We start from the raw sequence: 21106 nt of genomic DNA, 5'->3' as shown, positions 1-21106 counted from the left end.
GATTGTAGGTTTTGTCCCCTCTGCCAAGTCAATTGGATTCTTAATGGTTAGCCTCTTTCCATTAAAGAATAGGGTCTAGTTGATGTCGTCGTATACGTGAGTTCAACCGCACGTGGGGATGCAGAGAGACTACTGTTGAAAGACAACTTAACTTACTACAAAATTGTGCACGTTCAACACAGAAGCAATTTGATTGTAGGTTTTGTCCCCTCTGCCAAGTCAATTGGATTCTTAATGGTTAGCCTCTTTCCATTAAAGAATAGGGTCTAGTTGATGTCGTCGTATACGTGAGTTCAACCGCACGTGGGGATGCAGAGAGTCTTTCTACACTTTGTACTTTGTTCTGCGATTCATACTGATAAGTATTATATGTACGAAATAGCTTGTGAATGTAACTAATATTCTATATTTTAACTTTATTTTTGGTCGTCTTGTCTGGTCTTACTGTAATCATCTATGCGACACTGGTTTAATTCAAGGGTGTTTTACGTGATTTACAAGGCTTAGAGGTTGAACTTTTGTGCTGTTTTCTAATTAGATCCTTTATGGCAATACCTAGTACTTTTCCCTAACTTCTTCAACAAGTTCTATTAGACAATATCAGCATAGTTTATGATAAATCCTTTATATATGGCAAAAACAAAAGCAATAGCTTGCATTTATTCAACAAAAACAAAAACGCACTTAAACAAATTTCTCTTTAACTTATGAATATTTCCTCATTTTTTCCCCTTAATCAATCCCACTCCAGTGAAAACCAACGACAAATTCCTGTTTACTCAAAATTCTAATTAGTTTCGTAGGAGAGATGTTTTATGATTGGCTTGTCAGAAGTTTGAGCTGGAATACTACCTCCTAAAGTTTAAATTTTAGACTCAAATTATTGTAAGCTTCGTGACATAAAGGTCCTTACTTCAAAAATCATAAAGGCCAGTGAAGCTATATCTACTGTTCATCTCAAAAATATAATTCAACCTTTTTATTTCTTTTTAAAAAAGTGGCCAAATAAACAACATTTACAAAAAGGACCAATTGAATTTCAAAAAAGAGACCAATTGGGTTTCAAACAAATGATCAAATGGTGCTCAAAAAAGAGACCAACGTTTTCAAGAAAGTGTCCAATTGACAGTGGAAGTACTGTATTCTGATTATTGTAGAAACGCTGGGATAAGAATATTACATTAAATATTGATGTTTAGCTACTGAGGCAGAGTATTCGTCAAATTTGACAGAGTTGTCAAATGAAAGAGTAACTACTTCCATTTCAAGTTCAGGATCAGTAGATGTTTCTCTGTTGCTAGCCGACACTAAATGAATCCATATTAAATGTTCTTTATTAGAGAAAAGTGTGCCAAAAGGCCAAGAGCAATTTCTGTATTTGGGCAAATACTTTAAGTCATCAATAGCCATCAAAATCCATGTACCTGGAAATAACAATTGACTTCTCTGGCGTTGAACTCTATGTTATTCAAACCGTTTATCCAGAAGCCCTATTATAATGGTGTTTCTTTCACATCGCTCATGCCTGGATGGTAAAAGACAAAGAATATTTCAATATAAGCAATATGCATCATGATTCAACTGAGTGCAGTAAAGCCATTACCAGTTTAAAGTAGTTAATGTGAGAAAAAAACGTAGCAGAATTTAACAGAAAGCTGCAATCGTTTCTTATTGATTTTAGATCATATACACAGCTAATTTCTTCTCTATACATTCCATACGTCAACAATGACAGCTTCAAACGCTGGATAAGAGCATATCAGCCTGCTATTTGCATTAATATATAGACGAGTAACTGTATTGAAAGCTGGCACAATCAGCTAAAAGCAACATGTTTAACAGAAGAGCAGGCAGACTGATATCATATTAATGAATGATGTTGAAGATTGGAGGAAGAGTATCGCCAAACTTTGATTGCACAAGTGAAAGAGTGCTTAGAATTATAAACGGACACATAGTTTAAGTTTACGTTCTTTCTTGTGCTATCATTCAAAAGATGGTGCTTTTTATATAAATATATACATACAGATTGACATACATCCAATATACGACAGTATTTTATAATAAAAGGATGTCCCTCAGTATATCTAGCAACAGTGTGTATATAATCATAGTAGACTCCTACCTTGTTTTTATAACATCAAGTAGGAATAACAATAGACTAAGGATCACTTAGTAGAAGCACAACGCGTAACCAAAGAAAATGCTCTCTCTTCATTGTTAATAGGAATCAAATTGATAGTTCAACCAAATCGAAAAGATGTATGGATAAACCTAACACACATTGACAATCATCCACCTTTTCTCTCCCCTCATATTTGTACTGCCTGGTTGCTCTGTGTTGATACTATATACATAAGTTCATTATTTATTTCCCCTTTTTTTCTCTATATATTATCTCTAATGTAATAATAAATCTAATATCAATCGTCATCCTCATCGACGCCAAATGGGTTACTGTTTTCTCTGGTAATAGGCTGATATAGCCTTCCTTTTCCTTTATAATCCATATTTACACCCTGCTTCTCAAGTGCGTTCATTATTTTCTGAATGGCTGCTTGATTCTGTAAGCTCAATTCCATAAGTGTATGTAATTGATTGAGTATTTCATCTTCTCCATTTCTTGGTAAAATACCAAATGTGTTATTATGGTCCATGGATACTATAGAAACTCATCATTTGCTACTTCAGTTATACACATTCAATTTATCTTACCTGAAGGACGCCCAGGTTGAAAATCAGATAAGCCGTTACTATTTGAAAATTGTCGCTGTCTCATACTTTCCCACACAATAGTAAAATTTCTTCCGACAATGATCGACGGTAACGCAATAAGCTAAACAACAAGTAAGTACATATAAACAAGACCAGCCATATTACTTACCAGCACACCAAACATCATGGCAGGGAATGTTATGAGTTTACCAATAAATGTAGTTGGCACCATATCACCTAATAAATCATAAATTAAATATAAGCTAAGCCCAGCCATACTAAAACTAAACTAACCGTAACCAGTGGTGGTTATTGTTACTAGCACGAACCAAAACGCAGCTGGGATACTGTCGAATGAACTAGTCATAGTTGTTAATATAGACTAAACTTGTGATAGTTGTATCAAACCTTGGTGCTCCTTCTGAATCGACAAATGTCTGTAATGTTTCATCCCAGATACCTCGTTCAGCAAAGTATAATAATGTTGAAAACAAAACAACACAAGTAACTGTGAAGAAGAAAAGGGCAGAAAGAGCATCTCCTGATCTTCTAAAGGCCATCATCATCACTTCTATTGTCATTACAATCGTATTTGAATATTTATATGATTTGAATAAACGTAATAGTCGAAACAAGCGTAGGATGGTAAATCTAAATTCATAAGTCTGTAGGGATAATCAACCCAATATATTCTTATTTTGATATCTCTTCTTTTATATACATTATTTTACTTCATGTATCTACACTTACTGTATCATGTTTAGCTATCACTTCTATATAGAATGGGATAATTGAGATAAAATCAATAATTGATAATGGAGCTATATGAAATAGAGTCAAAGATTGTCTTTTAATATCTTTTTTTCTTACATAGAAAGAAACGCTTCAACATTCGTAGTGAATCTGAATGAGCAAACATTCTCAGCAAGTATTCCAAAGTAAATAAAGCTACCATGGCAGACTCAAGTTGAAACCTAGCAAGTATGAATATCTTTTAATTTACAATCATCATCTTTACCAAACACGGTTACTCTTTGCAGAACGGAATGTCGGAATGGTTTCAATTGTCGTTGTTACTGCACTAAACACAATCAGCAAAGAGACAATCACGTTTGTCCAAAAGGCGCTATGACTACTCGAAGGCTCCTCTAATAATAAATATAATTTCCTTTTCAAATCGTTCTTTATTTCAGGTATTGTAGGTTCAGTGTCTTCGATGGGAGGATGAGTGACAAGGTTGGCAACTGACGTCCAACCTTCTTCTGCTATTCTTCCCAGCTTACGGTACAGTGGTGGGCTCTGATGAGACCCAGGTTCGGCCATTTCTATAGTTTCAGCCTGAAGTGGTTCTGTCTCTTCTTCATCATTTCTATTTGTTGAACGAAATAAATTCATAAAAAGGGAATAATGAAGAAAAAGAAAACGAAAAATTTATTCTAAAAGTGAAATGTAAATCCTCCTGTGGAACCAAATGGGAATCCATGTCCGCCACCAGCAAAATGAGCAAATGGGTTATCTCCTCCATGGAAGTTGAAAGGGTTCTGTTGATGAGCACCAGCCTCAGGATCAAAGGGATCAAAACCATTATCAAATTGTTCTCGTTTGGCTATTTCGGAAATAAGTTTATGCATCTCTTTTTTTTTTTTTTTTTTTGACTCGAGTGTTACCTGGATCACTAAGTACTTCATAAGCTTGATTGATCTCTGCCATCTTACTTTCTACTTGATCCTTATCGAGATTTCCACTATATTTATCAGGGTGCCATTCATATGCCTTTTTACGATATGCTTTCTTTATTGTCCTTGGATCAGCATCTCTGGATACATCTAATCAAGAAAAAATATATTAGTTATCGCTTCATTCAAAAACGTCACAATGGCTCATATACCTAATATTTTATAATAATCTCTCTTCTTGCTTTGTCGTAATAACTGTTGTGCCTTGTTTAATAACTGTCTGATCCTATGATCTTGCTGCCCGCTGGCTTCATATGCCTTTTCCAAATCATGAACTGCACCTTCAAAATCATTATTGTTTAATTTCAATTCTCCCAAGTGAGCTAATGCGTCTGGATGATCAGGATTGATTTTTAATATAGCTGAGCACCATGTGTCTATCCTTTCTGAATCCTTTTGTTCTGCTGATAACTGACAAGCTAGTTCATAACACGTCAGGTGTAATTTCTTGGGTAAATTCTCAATCTTCATCTCTGCCTTCAATGCCTTGAAAGGTTCATCCAATTCAGACACAAGTCCTTTTTTTGTGCTGGTACCAACAAGGGTATTGAAGGCTGTAGCAAATCGTTGTTGTTGCTTTGCGTCTACTACCTTTTGAAGATCTTTTTGGAACCGCTTGATTTGACGAAATAGAGATTTACATGGTTTATGTTCAGGGTCGTAATGAAGACACTGCTTCACTTGAGCTGTGGCTCTGTCAGGTTCATAAAGGGAATAAAAGTTGAGTTTGGCTAGTTGCAGAATGAGTTCTTGATCAGAAGGGTTGAGATAGCTCACTCGACTATGATATATAATGTTATTGGATCCTTTTTCTTTCTTAATTTTGTTCACCTACGTCAAGTCATTCACTGCTTCTTCAATCTCTCCTTTACCAAAGTGACATTGAGCGCGAAGTGTCCGCCATTGAGAGCGTTGTGGTGAGATCTGAATGACACGAGTGGCATGTTGAATACATTGGTCGTACTGTTTATGAGAAAATGACTCTTGTGCTATTTGACTTGACTTTTCTGCTTCTGATATAGATGATAACTGTTACAAGTTAGTTTTGTCCCCTATTTTATTTTGGCTTGTTCATTACCAATAACTTTGTTGAATCGTCTTGATTAACACCTTCCAAGTCTTGTTTAGCCAACTTGTATTCACCGTCAGCAAGATAAAGTTTGGCTCGTTCTAACAAGGCTTGCTTGAATCCAGGCTTCAAAGTCAATATCTTGGAAAAGTCTTCAATAGCTGGATTGGTTTTGCCAAGCGACAAATAAGCTGTTGCTCTTTTATAGTAAGATATGTAGTCATTAGGATCGTATTCTATATAAGAGTGTGATTAACAGATTATATAGAATATTTATTCCTCTTCTTCTTACGAATAGCTGCATCGTAGCTCAAGATAGCATCGTTGTACTTTCCACTCAACAGATACTGATTTCCTTCCTGAAGGTAGTATTTTGCTCCTCTTTCTTCTGAACCGCTTACATGGTTGCTTAAAAAGAAGGGTATAATAAATGCAAATAGTAAGCGCTTGGGTGATTTCATGATAAAGAGAAAGAAAGAGAAAGAGAAAGAGAAAGAGAAAGAGATAACCTTTTAAAGGGACAGTATCATCGGGTATTGAATTTATTAAATTATCAGCTTCATTCTCGACTGACACGTAAATCCATTAGAGTCGCACGACGAAAAAAAAAAAAAAGATAATTTTCTCTCTTTTTCATTGATGCGAACACTTGTTTTGATTGGCCTTTGTTTTTACTTGATGTTGATGGGCGTCTTGGGATTTGCACCGATTGAATTAAACATCAATGACAAATTACTTCACTTTAGCTTATTCTGTATACTATCCATATTTCTTTATTTCATATGGAATTTGTCCTTGAAGAGAAACTTGATACTTGGCACCACTTCTTTTTTGACATGTGCCATTGGAAGTGAATTCATACAAGGATTATTACCAGTAAGAAATGTATATAAGGTGAAGGAACGAATTAAGCTAACCTTTATTATGATTGTTATTATTAAAGTATAGAAGTTTTGATATCAAAGACATATTAGCAAATATAACAGGTGGAGCCCTGGGATTATCCATATCTTGTTTAGTTGATTACTGTTGTTGTAGAAAGGAGAGTAAAGGAGATTATCAACGAGTGACTGGTGAAGAAGAAATCATGATTGATACATTTATTAATTAAAAGACGATGTGAGCAGCCACGATTCGTTGTAACTCCTAAACGAATAAGTCAACCATATCACATACACACACACCTTTACTTACCTCATCATCCAATGATTCAGTGGGCTGACCAGTGGCTGTTGTTGATGTTGTTGCTGTAGGAGTAGGGCTGGCATCCTCTGTTTTCCCACTTAGGATACGTTTAGCCATAGCCATCGCCAATTCCTTCTGTGCTTGTTCATCCTCTTGTTCATTCTGTGGAGGCGGATGCTGGGGTAAAGGAGTCAAAGGTGGTGACAGAAGCTGCTTTTCCTCTGTAACGATGGGCTCTTGTGAATCCTGCGAGTTGGATCGTTGGTCCCTTTGACGAACAGCAAATGAACTCTGAGGACGGTTCCAGGGATGAAACTCGTATCCACCTTCCTCTTCCCATTTGGTGTTTTCTTTGGTCTTTAAAAAATCAACTCCATGGGCAACAAGTAAATAAAGGTCATCAAAATCTTGTTGCTGTTGACCACGACTGATCTCTTTTGTTATATTAAAGTTATTTGTATTAGTTGTTGTTGTTGTAGTATCGTATTGTTGATTAGAGGATTCGATAGACGAGGCAGTGGTCACAATTGTCTGTTGAGGGTGAATCGAGGATATCTCGGATACCAGGGATACCTTACTAGTGGATATACTTGAGGCCATTGGACTACTATTTGTCGTATCCTCATTGAATGGAGCCATTTCCTGCGGCTGTATATCAGAGGCTTGATCTTGAAGGATCTCTTGCTGCTCAATTTCTTCTTGCTCCTTTTCCGTCTCCTGAACCCCTATTTCTGGCTCTTGCGGCATTTCTCTTTGATCTTGGTCAGTATGTTCATGAGACTCAACCAAGGACACAGTTGACATTTGCTTGTTGAGAGCCTGTGTAGGATCTTCACTCGGTCTTCTTGATAAAGGCGAACATTGATGACTTGCAGCCTCCATTCGGCCTGTAGCATCCTGGGAACCCTGCCTGGACTTGGTTACAAATGAAGAACCTGACGACATGGGGGTGATATCAGATTGAGAAGTAATGATGGTCATTTGTTGTTGCTGTTGTTTTTTGGAGTTATTGCTGGATCCCCAACCAACCAGTCGCTTCAACTGTTGCTTCAAGCTTTCTTTTCTCTTTTCCGCTCCCGGTGGAATTGTGAGAGAAGGTGTATTAGAATTTGATCTTGACATTTGAGTAGAATGTGGCTCCATAAGAGAATCAGAGTCTGTACAGGGAGCAGAAGCACGTCTAGTGAAATTAAATAAAGAAGTAGAAGAAGTAGTAGAATGGGATTGATGTTGTTGTGTATTTAATATACTCCTATCCTCAGAACGTGTTCTTTCACTTTTAGGGGTTGAGTCCATCAAGATATCTAGGATACTCGGTCTTCTAGCCTCTTGCTGTATAAAATGATACTTGCGTCTCTTGCCTGATTTCCGTAGAATGAAGAGTAGTTCGCTTGTGATCGTATTGCTTGATAAGCTTTCAAGGATATTACACACGATTTCATTGGATTCTAATTCGATTTCTATATAATAATATACTCCTTAAGTATCAATGAAACACACACGCACACGCAATCACACTTTTTTGCAGTCTCCTTAAATAATAACTTTATTCCTTTACCTTTTCCATGATGACTTTTTACAGATAATTTATATTTACCCAGTTGCTTGGTGATACTCTTGCCCTCTGCATCAGGCACATGAAACTTCTCGAGAGCCAGCTGGATGACTTGTCCAACAGATGATTCTTGATTGACAGCAATCACTTTATCCATTCGATCCATCTCATGTGGCTTCTTTTGTTTTCGTGTATCTGGATAAAGTGATACTTTGATGTAAACCAAGTTTTCATGGGCCCTTTTGATGCGCCTGTGCAAATAAAATCGAATCACTGAGTCTTCATCGTAATTTGTTTGCTCATAGTTACTAAAGCTACTCGATCGTGGTCTTCTCTGAGTCGTGCCTGAGGACTGAACTGAACTGACAGATTGTTGAGAGATGCGTCGAATGTGAGAGACTGAGGGCATGGGCGTCGTCAGTGAATCGGTGAGTGTTTTGAAAATCGACAATGGTTTATCCTGAGGTAAGAGAATATACTCATCTCCATCCAAGCCCTGAACAGCAACATAGTACTCGATCGTCGCAGAGTGATCCTGTTCTTGTAGTTGAATACCAAACTTATCAATAGCGAGCTGTACCAGTTCTTCAGCAGCTGTTTGATATGAAATCAAAAATGTGTGGAAGAGTGGGCCCTGACCGATATTGCCTGCAAACACTCGGAGTTCCTGTAAAGGGCCATCGTCTGGTGTCTCTTGAGGTATCTCAATCTTTTCTTGTGTGATTGGTTCTATCAGATCATTCTCGTCGTCATCCATCTTCATCTCACAGTATTCACTTTCTTGGTATACTTCCTGTTTTCGCGCATAATCCTCGGTTTGATCTTCTTGATCTATCTCCTCTTCGTCCTCTTCGTCTTCTTCTTCTTCGGATTCAACTTCGTAATGATACACTTTTGAATCATCACTTATAATGACACGACGTACATTTGTTGTCAAAGGATGCATTGTAGTCTGTGATGCAGTGTCCTGCATAGAAGGAGATGTGATCTCGACGTTTCGATGTTTATTTAGTCTTGCCAGTCTCTCATAAGGTGTCTACAAGTAATAGGATGAATGGTTTTTTTTTTTAAAAAAAAAAGAAGACCCTAATGCAATCATAATTACCTCAATGTTCTCTGCTGGTATATAACCCACTTCATTTGTCTTGAGCACTTCGACTAACCACCAGTAAATGTTTGTATCTTCCATCAGAATCAATGCATCACCCTTCACGACAGAGGCTTGACCCTCGACTGTCGCAACAAAGGTATGGAGCGCGTAAACGAGATCAAAGTTGATATTCTCATCAGGGATACTGGGTGAAGAAGACATGGAAGAAGAGGCATCTGTCATCTCATCGTCGTCAGTATCCTCTTCTTCTTCTGAAGTACACTGCTCTTCGTGTATTTCTTCTAGACGCTCCGAATAATGTATTATTGACATGAAAGGGGTTTAAGTTATATAAAAAAAGGAGAAGTTGATATAAAACGAAAATAAAAATAAAAGTAAAAAAGAGAGAAAAAAGAAAAGAGAGAGATGATGAATCGTTTGCTCTGTTTTGTTTGAGAAAAAAAAGGAGATGAAAACTTTATTCTTTTCTCTTTTTGCCCCTTCTCCTTTTCAACAGGGCTTCCACTTAATATACACATGTGTTTTCGTAACTCCCTAAGTACGCCTCCCTTTTTTTTGTTCTTGTATTTTATGGAATGGCTCCATAAGATTTGCTCAAGTTTCTTGATAGACGTCTTTCCGGGTGATGATAATAGGTGCCTACATTGTCCTCTTCCTCTTCCTCATCCGTCTGTCCTCCTTCATCGTATTCAATGGGTGATGTTACCAGCAGCGGCGCGGTTTCGTTTGAATCTTGTTTATTACTCATACCCGTTTCTTCATCCTGTTGAATCTCACGGCTATGGCCAGGATTGGACACAGCTGGACTGGCTTTCATGGGCAGCCAGGGTTGAGGGAGCACGCCGAGTAGTGCAGGATGGCCATACTGTTTCATACCTGTATTTAATATGCCATTTAATAACGTCATCGGTGGTTCTCTGAAGTCCGTATTCTTTCTTGGCTCTGCAACATAATCATCCTCATCCAACACGGTGCGCCTCTTTCTGATCTTGCTTATCTTATCCGCATTGTCATCCGCATGATGAGCCTGCTCCTGTGGCACATGAAGATTCTCTTGCTGAGATGCCTCGCAGGGATGGATGTTGGCTTGATTCACGCTTTGATCGCTGCTAGGTAAATGAACGTTATAATTGCTGCTACTACGACTGCCATGATTCAATATAGGCGCAACTGTCGTCAGTGGACCCAATTTCTCAGAGAGTAGTTGAAGAGGTAAAAACTGTGTGCTCTTTTGGTAGGCCTTGTCCATCATATACTTGTAAATGACTGTCAAAAATAGTAATGGTACACATAAAGCGGCCAAGTAGAATGACTTGTTTAGTGTAAATAAGCCTGCTGATGTCAACTCGAAAATGATCAAGGCGATGATGATACGTGAGAATACCATGGGCCACATTCTACCCGCCACTTCATATGAATGGAAATAGACTAGTGATATATTAGCCGACGCTAATCACTTTATATATAGTAAAAACTTACCATAGAGTAACTGGTACTTGCATACCAAGTACGTCATGGCAAAATAAATAACGCCAAATACAAGAATGAGCGGTGAGATGGTTGAATAGACCAAGACGACGACAAACATGAAAACAGGTACAGGATATCCCCATCCAAAGTTATACATACGTGGTGCGTATACTTCAGCAAAATCACGTGGAGTCTTACACAGGAACCAACAGTAAAATTGTTGGACAAGAATAGGTCCAATCTGTAATAGCTGTATAGGACATCTATTCAACAAGTTAACATGGTCTACTGGTATTACACCCGCTTTTGTTCTTACAGCATGATGCCTTGAAGCACAGTATAATTGATATAGAATGGTGCTACTTCAGGTAATTTAGAAGCAAAGATGTTGGCGATCTTGGTAGGATCTTCAAAAATATCTTTTTGAGACTTGAATAATGTGCTTGCAACAGTGATAAATAACAATACGTTAAAGAATAAAAAGAAGAATTGTCTATCAGATATAAATGAGTTTTCATCCGCTGCTCCATTTGTGTTATATTTGTGTTTACTTTGCAAAACATGATTCTTCTGATTCACTTCTTGTTGTAAATCCTTCAATGACACTTAGACCTAAAATAGAACAACGTCAGTATTAAATAAATAGCGTACGTTAACTTTTACTATTAAAGATAAGAGGCAGGATAGAGAAAAAGATGACGACGCCTAAAGTGGGTATAAATCCAGCTACGATCTGATTCAATATCTTGTTCTTTTCTGCCAACTTCAGTAACCAGGGGAAATACGCCTTGAGCGATTTAGTTGAAGTCAGAGCAGATAGATAATTACAGGGAATAGTCCATGAAAAGACCAAGAATAGCAATATAAACAAGACCAATGCTTTACGTATTAAACGTTCTCTTTGATGCATTGCTATATTTTCCCAAAGAACATCTCTTGGCTCGGGTGCAAGTTGAACACGAAGTCTAAAAGGCGTAGAATCAATCAAGACTTGGGAGGCAACATACTACAAAGTATAAGTCATTGTTCGTTTGTTAAATATTTTATCTTACAGCACTAATCGTTTCTTCAAACGTAATGAATCCAACACTTGTAGGCAAGAATTTACCGACCTTGCGTGCTTTGACAACCAATTCATCTACTTCATTAAACTTGTTTGTATAATAGTCAATCGCATCAACTTTTGCACCACAAAATAGACCCTCGCTCATCAGCGGCCTGTCTCTCCTAATGATCGCTCTACTGCTCGGTCCATCTTCATTCAGCATGTCATCAGAATCATAATTTGGATCAAAACAAGGGTTTCCCAGCCATTTTGTGTACCAGGTCTCTAGTTGTCTCAAGTACTGGGTTCTTTCCTTTATGAATTCCAATAACCGACCTACGTGTCGGATCGTATGAACGGATTCGACTACACCAATGCCCAATTTTTCAAAATACTCTGCTAATTTTCGATCTGACCGTAGATGAGGTGGAATACCTGTGACCAAGAGTGTTCTGGCGGATAATGTCTTTGCCTTTCTCAAGAGAAATTCCCTTCTGATACGAACATAACCACGATAATTTAAGAATGTGAAATAAAAAGTAGCGAATACGAAGAGATACGTAAAGAACAAATAAACCCATAAATAAGATATCGAATGTGAGGTTGTGATGGCTGTCGTAAGCAGACTATGGGTATTGTTTGGGTTTGTACCATTGGCAAAATCGCCGCCCATTTTACTGATAGGGTATAACACGACTGTTCCGAAAAATCCACAAAATGAAAACAATTTGACACTCATCAACAAGAATTGTAACATCTACAAAAAAAGGAGTTTGCAAGTGTTTCAGCTTTTTTTCAATATCTCTCTTTACCACAACAGCATCTAAGCCAACTTTCTCCATAATAACAGAATCAGGTGTTTTCAAAAGGGGTATAATCCACCCAAAGAAACTGGTGGGTAACTGTTCAGGTGCATGTCTATTAAAAAGCGTGGTCAGTAAAGACTTCCTTTTGATTGTTTTACTTACTTTTTCATTCGAAGTCTTGGCGAGTATATGTTGCTCCACCTTTATAAAATATAAGTAAAGTAATCTTGACACTGGCTCATGACTTTACCTGACTCTCAAAAAGCAAAATAGTAAAAAGCAAACAAAGCCAACCGAAGTACATAATATTAACTGTGTTGTAAAACCAGTAGGTGATTTCGCTGTTTGTGCTGGTGATCCAGGAAGTGGTTCTTCGTCTTCCTCACATAAAAACTTGAATATTCCAATACAAGGAAAGCCTGAAGTTGAATTTGTACTGGAAAAGTCGTCATTAGACAGCACTAGTCTTTCCATTTCTAGTGTAGGACAAGTATGAAAAAGAAAGAGAGCGAGAAAAAGAAAGGCTTTATTATTTATCTCATTAGGTTACAAAAGCCTCGGTTCCTATTGGCTAATATATTACAAACAGTAAATAAAAAGCACATTGCATGAAAGCTTTTGTCAGCCAGTAAAAAAAAATCTCATATTTTTATTGTTGTATTTATTTTGAAATTGTGACATTAAAGCGTGTAGGGGATTCCTTAGCATCAGGATCAAGAGGCATACGATTCCAGAAACGTTGGATAATTATACCCTTTTTGAATTGAGATTCTAATCGAGACATATCTGTTGAGATGTAAACACCATATTGTGCAGCTTGTTCATTACTGCCAAAATGACGAACATGAGCCTTTTTGAGAAGCTCGATACCATTACCAGAGACTGCGATAGGTTTACCATGTCGGAAGGCATCCAAGACAAAGACAGAAGGTTCATCATAGGGGAATTCAGGATGAGGTTTAGTCAAAAAGTCAAATGTGTTGTTGAAGCCAGAGGGAATATAGATGGCATCATAGAGAACAGATGAGGTTGTAAGGTAGGTTTCAGTTATGTTCAATCCATCATCACTTTCACCCAACTTTATGCCGACCACATCTACATAAGCATGCTCCTTTGTGAGATAATCACGCATTTGCTCGACTTCGGAAGTGCTGATACCAGGGCCAGTCAATATAGCGACCTTCTTGGCTTTAATGTTATTGGGACGCTTGTAATTGTCAATAGACAAGTTGATGGTTGTCTGATTATGATTTTCAGCCACAGGTTCGGGTTCATGGACACCAATACCTCTAGCTACACGACGAGCCAAGTTATTATCGACGCGGTTCAAAACCTTGATGAAGTTTTCACGAACGAGCATACTAGTACATTTACCAAGTTCAAAACGGAAGTTGTTGACCAATTGTTGCTGTTCGTGAGTTGTTAAGCTGTTGTAGAACAATTGGGCTTGAGAGAAATGGTCAGAGAACTTGCCATGCTTGCCTCTCTGTTTTCTGCCAGAGATCTTTTCGGGGTACTCCAAATAGCCACCTTCTCTTGGACTGACGACCTCGGGGGTATTGTTTTGTAATGCATTAGGATAGTAAGCCACAGGCCCATGATACACGTTGAATTGCATAAAGCCATCACGCTGGTTGTTATGGACGGGTACCAAAGGACGATTAATAGGAAGTTGTAAATAATTGGCACTACCCATTCTGTTGATTTGAGTATCCAAATAACTGAACAAACGGCCTTGTAAGAGAGGATCATCAGTGAATGTAACACCTGAGATAAAATTAGACAGGTCCTTTTCTTTGTATACATTATACTTACCACGAACAACATGACCAGGGTGATAAGTAACTTGCTCAGTTTCTGAAAAAAAGTTGTCAGGGATTCGATTAAGCGTCATTTTGCCAAGTATTGTCACAGGAACCAGGGACTCAGGAATAATCTTGGTAGCATCCAATAAATCAAAGTCAAATTTATCTTGATCTTCTTCATTCACAATCTGAACACCCAATTCATATTCGGGATAATCTCCACGTTGAATAGCAGTGTAGAGATCATTACGATGGAAATCGGTATCCTTACCGTTAATCTTTTGGGCTTCATCCTATGATTCATATAAGTGATGATTGCGCGCAAACATTCAGCTCTCCCAATGCTTACCCATTCTAGATTTGAAAGCCCCTGCAAAGGCTTCCAATGAAATTTCACAAGCACCGTTTTGCCGTGTTCGTTAATGAACCGGAAACTAATATCATTAGAGGATATAACACTTTCAATACCTGCTTCACTTACGTGTGAACGCCAAAACCTTCAACCTGACGGAAACTTCTAGGAGTACCTCTCCCAGACAGAGCCCACATGACGGTATGTATAGTCTCAGTATGTTGACCAAAGAAGTCATAGGCCGTGTTATGAGCAGTAGCAGCTTGAGGAACCTCGGTGTTTTGTTCGGGTTTACCAGCATGAATCAAATCGGGGAATTTGATAGCATCTAAAAAAAGATTTAATTTCTTACCGACCCTTTTTTTTTGGCTTTTGTTGAACAAACCTTGAATGAAGAATGGCGCGATGGCGTTGGCAACTATGAAGAGTAATGAATAAAAATCATCATGATATCATTCAGTGAAACGTTACCTAAATCCCAGTTTCCCTCTTGCGTATAAAATCTTGTAGAAAAACCTCGAACGTCGCGCACACAGTCGGCAGATCCGCGAGAGCCCAGGACAGTAGAGAAACGAACGAAGACGGGTGTCTTGATTGAAGTGTCACGAAGCAATCGAGCAGCAGTCAAGTTGGACCAGTCTCTGTAGGATTGAAAGTAACCATGAACAGCCACTCCGCGTGCATGAACAGCACGTTCAGGGATTCTAACCGGAAAATAAATAAAAAGCCTAATATATTACTTTCCATGCATCCCTTACCTTTCATGATCTAATTGTTATTTTTAAAAATAAAGTTAGCAAAAGTTTGCATATGATAAAGAAGTTCTATTTACCAAAGTGCATAATCTTTTCACGAAGCATAAAGTCTTCAAGGAGAGTAGGTCCTCGATCACCCATTTGTAAACTATCTGTATTGTTAATCTTTACACCAAATTGAGTTGTTTCTTGAGTGCCAGCATCAACGACATGTGCATTGATGTTTGTCACAGGAGCGTCTTGATTATTGTTATTGTCATTATCAGCCCCCAGACTGAGATGACAGCTCAGTAAAATAAGAGATAGAATCCACGCAGGCTTTTTCATAGTTTGGAAATGATAGAAAAGAAATGAATTATAAAAACTAGTTGACTTTATATACACGTCAGAATGCCTATTGTAACACCACTCCTAGTTTAAGGTTGAACAAGTTTACAATCAGTCGGAAACAGATAATGAATGCACAACAATTCTAATTGTCCAATTAAAATTTGGAACAATGCTTAATAAGCTTAGTCAGCTTACACGACATGACTACATGGTTTCAACTGACGCAGACCAGTTTATCATGTTTGATATATTACAGTAAAGAATAGAATAATTTATTGATCATCAATAACAATGTTGGTGGGAGTAGGAGATTCTTCTGCATCAGGGTCCAATGGTAAACGGGTCCAGAATCTTTGAATGATAAGACCCTTTCGGAAATTAGCCTTGAGCTTACCCATGTCCTCTGCAATAAAGACACCATACTTGTTCTCATCCTTCTCAGTGGTGTACAAGGGAACATGAGCGGCCTTCAATAAAGCGACAGCTTTGCCAGCAAGAGCAATAGGTTTACCATGACGGTAAGTATCCAAGATGAAGTTGACAGGCTCTCCATATGGGAAAGCTGGGATGGGTTCCATTAGCTTTTCAAACGTCGTCACTTCACCTGTAGGCACGAAAACACCATCATACATGACGGAGGTCGTGGTCAAGTAGGTTTGTTTGATTGGTAAACCATCAAATTCACCAAGGACAGGACCAATAAAGTCAACAATAGCACCTTGATCGGTAAGGAACTTGTACATATCGTTTGCTTGACAGATATCACTACCAGGGCCAAGCAGGATAGCAACGTTCTTTGCCTTGATATTGTTGGGTCGCTTATAGTTTTCGATAGACAAACCGACAGTTGTCTGTTTCTTGTTTTCATTAGCTGGTCGCTCAGGAGCTTTGACGCCAATGCCATTAGCAACACGGACGGCCAAGTTATGGTCAACATGGTTCAAGAGGTTAACAAAATTTTGTCGGACACGGAGGTCGGTACATTTGCCAAGTTCAAAACGGAAATTGTTGACCGTCTGTTGCTGTTCGTGCGTCGTCAAGCTGTTATAGAACAGCTGAGCGTGGCTGTAAAAGTCAAGTTTCTTGCCGTGCTTGCCTCTTTGTTTAACACCAGCTTGGACCTTTTCAGGATATTCAATGTATCCACCCTCCTTGGCGGTGGTAGGAGCTGGAGTGTTGTCTTGCATAGCATTAGGAAAGTATGTAACAGCGCCCTTATGGACATTAAAGTTCATGAAGCCTTCACGGTTAATGTTGTGAACAGGACAGACAGGACGATTGATAGGAAGTTGATGGAAGTTGACACTGTTCATTCGGTTAATTTGAGTATCCAAATAACTGAAGAGACGGCCTTGTAAGAGAGGATCATCAGAGAAACCAATACCACGAACGATGTGGCCCAGATGGAATGTGACTTGTTCAACTTCACCAAAGAAGTCGTCGGGTGTACGATTCAAGACCATCTTACCAAGTCGTGTGACAGGAATAAGTGATTCGGGAACAATCTTTGTGGCATCCAAAATGTCAAAATCAAATTTATGCTCATCTTCTTCAGGGATTATTTGAACACCCAATTCATATTCGGGAAAAAGGCCCTTTTCGATGGCAGTGTACATGTCGTTACGCATGAAGTCGGGATCCTTGCCGTTGATCTTTTGGGCTTCATCCTACATAATGAATTAAGCTACATATCACACTCTGCAAAATTGACTTACCCATTCAAGGTTGTTAAGACCTGCCAGAGGCTTCCAGTGGAATTTTACAAATACAGATTTACCTTGTGCATTGATCAGACGGAAGCTAAATAGGAGTCATCAGTGTCTATTCTATTGTACTTTTTCTTTGTTACATACGTGTTGACACCAAAACCTTCTACTTGACGGAAACTTCTGGGAGTACCTCTACCAGATAAGACCCAGAGCACAGTATGAATAGTCTCAGGTTGTTGAGAGAAGAAATCGTAAGCAGTGTTATGCGCAGTAGAAGCTTGAGGAACTTCTTTGTTTGGCTCAGGCTTGGTAGCATGAATCACGTCAACGAATTTGCTGGGATCTATGTGCATTACATCATGATGAGTCTGAGTGAACAAATTTTGTGTCTGTTGAAATTACCTTGAACGAAGAAGGGAGCAATGACATTACCGACTACATAAACAAGTGAGTGAAAAAGAAAAACGCTTGAACAATTACCAATTACCTAAATCAAAGTTTCCTTCATCAGTGTAGAAACGCGTAGCAAAACCACGAACGTCACGCACAGTTTCAGGGGAGCCTCTGTTACCGATTACAGTGGAGAAACGGACAAAGGTAGGGGTCTTCTTGTTTGGATTGGTAAGGAAATCAGCACAAGTCAATTCGGACCAGTCCTTATAGGATTGGAAGTAACCGTGAGCACCAAAACCACGGGCATGTACGACACGTTCAGGAATTCTATTATGACGTGTAAGGTTGTACGTTTTAATGCATCATATAACAAATTACCTTTCATGATCTATCAATATAGATATATTAGCTACAGGAGACTAACATTGTTTATCAACTTACCAAAGTGAGTCATCTTTTCACGAAATACAAAGTCTTCCAAAAGAGTTGGTCCACGTTCCCCAACCTGAAGACTGTCTCGACTATCAACTTTTACACCAAACTGAGTAGTTTCTTGTGTTCCATGGCTATTGACTGTATGGTCAATTTTGGTGACAGGAGGTGCATTGCTTTCAACGTGAGAAGGATTAGACATTACTTAATGTAAGTGTTGAATAAAACAAAAAACAAGAAAAAAGAACTACAATTATCAATCGCTTACAGCGGTTTATATAGGCATTTCGTTGAATACGTTATTATGTCAGAGCGATGAAAATTTACACATCATCAAGACATTGGTTTATCCCAAATATAGTAATCAAACCCAGGTATACACAATGACACCAACACCACGTCAAACATAAATACAAAAGAATTGCATAAGCAATCAGCAGTTATTATCTAGATAGATCATTGTTGATTGGGTAAAGGTTAACAGCGGAATCTATGTGCACGCGCGCGTGTAGGTTGATACTTTACACATCGAATATCCTGCGACCCTGTTCGAACAAAGTATCAAAGTCAATGGCCACTAAGTATGTCAGGTCAAGATACCCTTTTTTTATTCAGAATCAACTCAGTCGTGGCCATGGCAACCAATATGAATAGTATTCATGTGGCAGTAAAAATCTGTCTCTGAGTTTGATTTCTATTGTGGTCTATTTTATTGGTCATTACTAGAAATGATGTCTATGCCATTGCCAAAAGACTAGTTTACAAGGAGTTCAGCTAGACCGAAAAAGACGTCATATGCATGTAACTGTTGCAGACAATAGCCAGGAGAAAAAAGTGAAGAGAGGGTAACCCATAAACGGAAGTTTTGGACACACTTGAATCACCATCGAAGTGATGGCATAAGAATCCAAAGAGCCAATCAAAGTGGCTGCACGGTGGCGTCCTCACTGCCAAAGGTTATTCCCCTCGTCAACAAGAGATGCCTTGATAAAATCTTGTAATTTGATCGATGTATGAAAGCAGGATTGAACGAATGTTAATGGCTGCACTGATGTCCCTTTGCCAGACCTGTTATTATTCTCGTTAGGGCTATTTTCGCTTGTTTTATGGATAGGTACTTGCAATATCTTGACCATTAGCAGCTGGACACAGTTTGTAATGCTCCAACTGGTAAATGGCAGGCGGGGGATCTATAGGCATAGCTGAGCACCAATCAAACCTGATTCGATATGTTATACGACTTACTGCTTGGCCTTCTTTCAGAACACTGTGATGTTCGACAGACGACATGATGGTCATCGTCCAAGCATCGCTGCGCAGCATTATTTTGTCCTCCTAGACGTAACTTCCATTTTTCTTTTGAGCATAAAGGAAACTTCAATAATCTGAAAGTCTACTACGTAACTGTATCTACATGCTTGATGAATTTACTTGTGGCTGATTATGATTCTAACTCACTTGTCAACAACACCATGTTGTCTAAGGAGCTATCATCGGGATCTAACTTGTGAAATTGCTCTTTGATATGCTAATTCTAGTATTGATTACAGCACCAGTTATGGATGTCCTCTTCTGTCGTCTTCGTGGCGTCTATGACATCCATAATTGACGTCCCTTCCAAACCAGAAGCAGCAATTTTCAACGTACCTTCCTCCTGTGCCAAATTTCTTCTTTTTCCCTTTTTTTCTTCAAATAACGCCAGGGAATTTTATGTTGTCAAACAAAATAAAATTAGCATACAATATAGTTTTTTATTTGTTTACACTTACATAACTCTTCATGCAGCTTTCTAAACAGCTTCTCAATTGTTTCAAAGCTGGTCAAGCCAGCACTTTCCCTTTCCGAGTTTTTAATTAAATTATACTTCTTTATCACATCAGCTACCAGGAGATATTCCAAGGTGGGATGCTCCTCATCGTCAGTTGACGTACATTTCAACAGACCTTCTACATGAACATCCAAGCGGGCGGCAATGATCCGACAGGTACACGAACTGTATCTGCTGGCATTGGCTCTTGTATAGATAGTCATAGACCCTACATTAACAGTTAGCATCAGTCCTAAGATAGATGATGAGACATATCTTCTACCTGCACACGATCGCCTTCTCTTAGCTTGCTAAACAAGGTGATGATGTTGGCGTGAAACACCTAAAGATTATAGATATTACTGTCGTCTTTTACGAACAAATCCCCACTAAAGGTCTCATCTTCCTTGGCTTTTACTACAGCAGAACGTTGGACTGTTGTGTCAGTACTTTTATCGAGAAGCATGGTGTAAATGGATCATGCTATTTGTACAGCACATTTGCACTGCGTTTTCATAATTAATGACATAAGCAATTCAATTTGCACAGCAAACAGCATATCTATCGTATTTACCTTATAAACACACCATCCTGTAAGAGATTACTTGAAAAACAAAAAGACTGACCACGAAATGCATTATTCTTATAGACGCGTCATGCCCAATTTTCATTAGCCGTGATAATTTCATGCAGTAACCCTGTTTTCTTGTAAAATGAATAATGAGCACTCTCTCGTCTCAACATAATAAAGAGATTATTACAGGCTCATCGACACATGTTTCTCCTATGCTTCAGTGTTGTACATAGCGTTGTATGGATGTGGTTTGTCTG

The 21106-nt window shown here is 38.5% G+C and overlaps 8 protein-coding genes across 8 annotated transcripts; all 8 read right to left on the bottom strand.

Moving 5' to 3' along the window:
- Nucleotides 1-2688: 2688 nt before the first annotated feature.
- RHIMIDRAFT_307066 (voltage-gated potassium channel) lies at nt 2689-4038 on the bottom strand (the record flags this gene model as incomplete). Its single annotated transcript, XM_023614516.1, has 7 exons — nt 2689-2836; nt 2885-2952; nt 3010-3074; nt 3124-3380; nt 3466-3536; nt 3586-3689; nt 3734-4038. 7 exons carry the CDS (start codon nt 4036-4038, stop codon nt 2702-2704), a joined length of 1005 nt encoding a protein of 334 aa, XP_023465988.1. The 3' UTR covers nt 2689-2701.
- A 113-nt stretch (nt 4039-4151) lies between these two features.
- RHIMIDRAFT_252041 (protein prenylyltransferase) lies at nt 4152-5981 on the bottom strand (the record flags this gene model as incomplete). The annotated part of the gene is made up of 6 exons (XM_023610918.1): nt 4152-4321; nt 4383-4541; nt 4604-5232; nt 5287-5480; nt 5530-5756; nt 5813-5981. The coding sequence occupies 6 exons, from the start codon at nt 5979-5981 to the stop codon at nt 4152-4154; spliced, it is 1548 nt and encodes a 515-aa protein (XP_023465987.1).
- Nucleotides 5982-6567: 586 nt separating this feature from the next.
- On the bottom strand, nt 6568-8083 carry RHIMIDRAFT_142545 (uncharacterized protein). The gene has a single exon (XM_023605714.1). The coding sequence runs from the start codon at nt 7999-8001 to the stop codon at nt 6667-6669; it is 1335 nt and encodes a 444-aa protein (XP_023465986.1). The 5' UTR covers nt 8002-8083; the 3' UTR covers nt 6568-6666.
- Nucleotides 7843-9732, bottom strand: RHIMIDRAFT_142534 (uncharacterized protein). Its single transcript, XM_023605713.1, has 2 exons — nt 9366-9732; nt 7843-9296 (listed from the first exon to the last, which is right to left on the bottom strand). The coding sequence occupies exons 1-2, from the start codon at nt 9681-9683 to the stop codon at nt 8166-8168; spliced, it is 1449 nt and encodes a 482-aa protein (XP_023465985.1). The 5' UTR covers nt 9684-9732; the 3' UTR covers nt 7843-8165.
- A 207-nt stretch (nt 9733-9939) lies between these two features.
- RHIMIDRAFT_203243 (DUF221-domain-containing protein) lies at nt 9940-13166 on the bottom strand (the record flags this gene model as incomplete). Its single annotated transcript, XM_023606674.1, has 10 exons — nt 9940-10359; nt 10495-10799; nt 10851-11104; nt 11158-11334; nt 11393-11453; nt 11505-11847; nt 11894-12643; nt 12699-12804; nt 12855-12893; nt 12943-13166. 10 exons carry the CDS (start codon nt 13164-13166, stop codon nt 9940-9942), a joined length of 2679 nt encoding a protein of 892 aa, XP_023465984.1.
- Nucleotides 13167-13353: 187 nt separating this feature from the next.
- Nucleotides 13354-15931, bottom strand: RHIMIDRAFT_238090 (catalase; the record flags this gene model as incomplete). The annotated part of the gene is made up of 8 exons (XM_023608888.1): nt 13354-14459; nt 14508-14790; nt 14847-14931; nt 14979-15177; nt 15235-15267; nt 15321-15553; nt 15608-15617; nt 15682-15931. The coding sequence occupies 8 exons, from the start codon at nt 15929-15931 to the stop codon at nt 13354-13356; spliced, it is 2199 nt and encodes a 732-aa protein (XP_023465983.1).
- Nucleotides 15932-16206: 275 nt separating this feature from the next.
- Nucleotides 16207-18856, bottom strand: RHIMIDRAFT_292375 (catalase; the record flags this gene model as incomplete). Its single annotated transcript, XM_023613890.1, has 7 exons — nt 18478-18856; nt 18415-18424; nt 18131-18363; nt 18046-18078; nt 17788-17986; nt 17650-17734; nt 16207-17601 (listed from the first exon to the last, which is right to left on the bottom strand). The coding sequence occupies exons 1-7, from the start codon at nt 18668-18670 to the stop codon at nt 16207-16209; spliced, it is 2148 nt and encodes a 715-aa protein (XP_023465982.1). The 5' UTR covers nt 18671-18856.
- A 716-nt stretch (nt 18857-19572) lies between these two features.
- Nucleotides 19573-20741, bottom strand: RHIMIDRAFT_292374 (uncharacterized protein; the record flags this gene model as incomplete). Its single annotated transcript, XM_023613889.1, has 4 exons — nt 19573-19658; nt 20238-20504; nt 20559-20586; nt 20652-20741. 4 exons carry the CDS (start codon nt 20739-20741, stop codon nt 19573-19575), a joined length of 471 nt encoding a protein of 156 aa, XP_023465981.1.
- Nucleotides 20742-21106: the final 365 nt, after the last annotated feature.

Source organism: Rhizopus microsporus (assembly GCF_002708625.1).
Source record: "Rhizopus microsporus ATCC 52813 unplaced genomic scaffold scaffold_9, whole genome shotgun sequence".
NCBI lineage: Eukaryota > Fungi > Mucoromycota > Mucoromycetes > Mucorales > Rhizopodaceae > Rhizopus > Rhizopus microsporus.
Note: the sequence above shows the minus strand (reverse complement) of the source record. Positions and strands in the feature narration are given on the sequence as shown.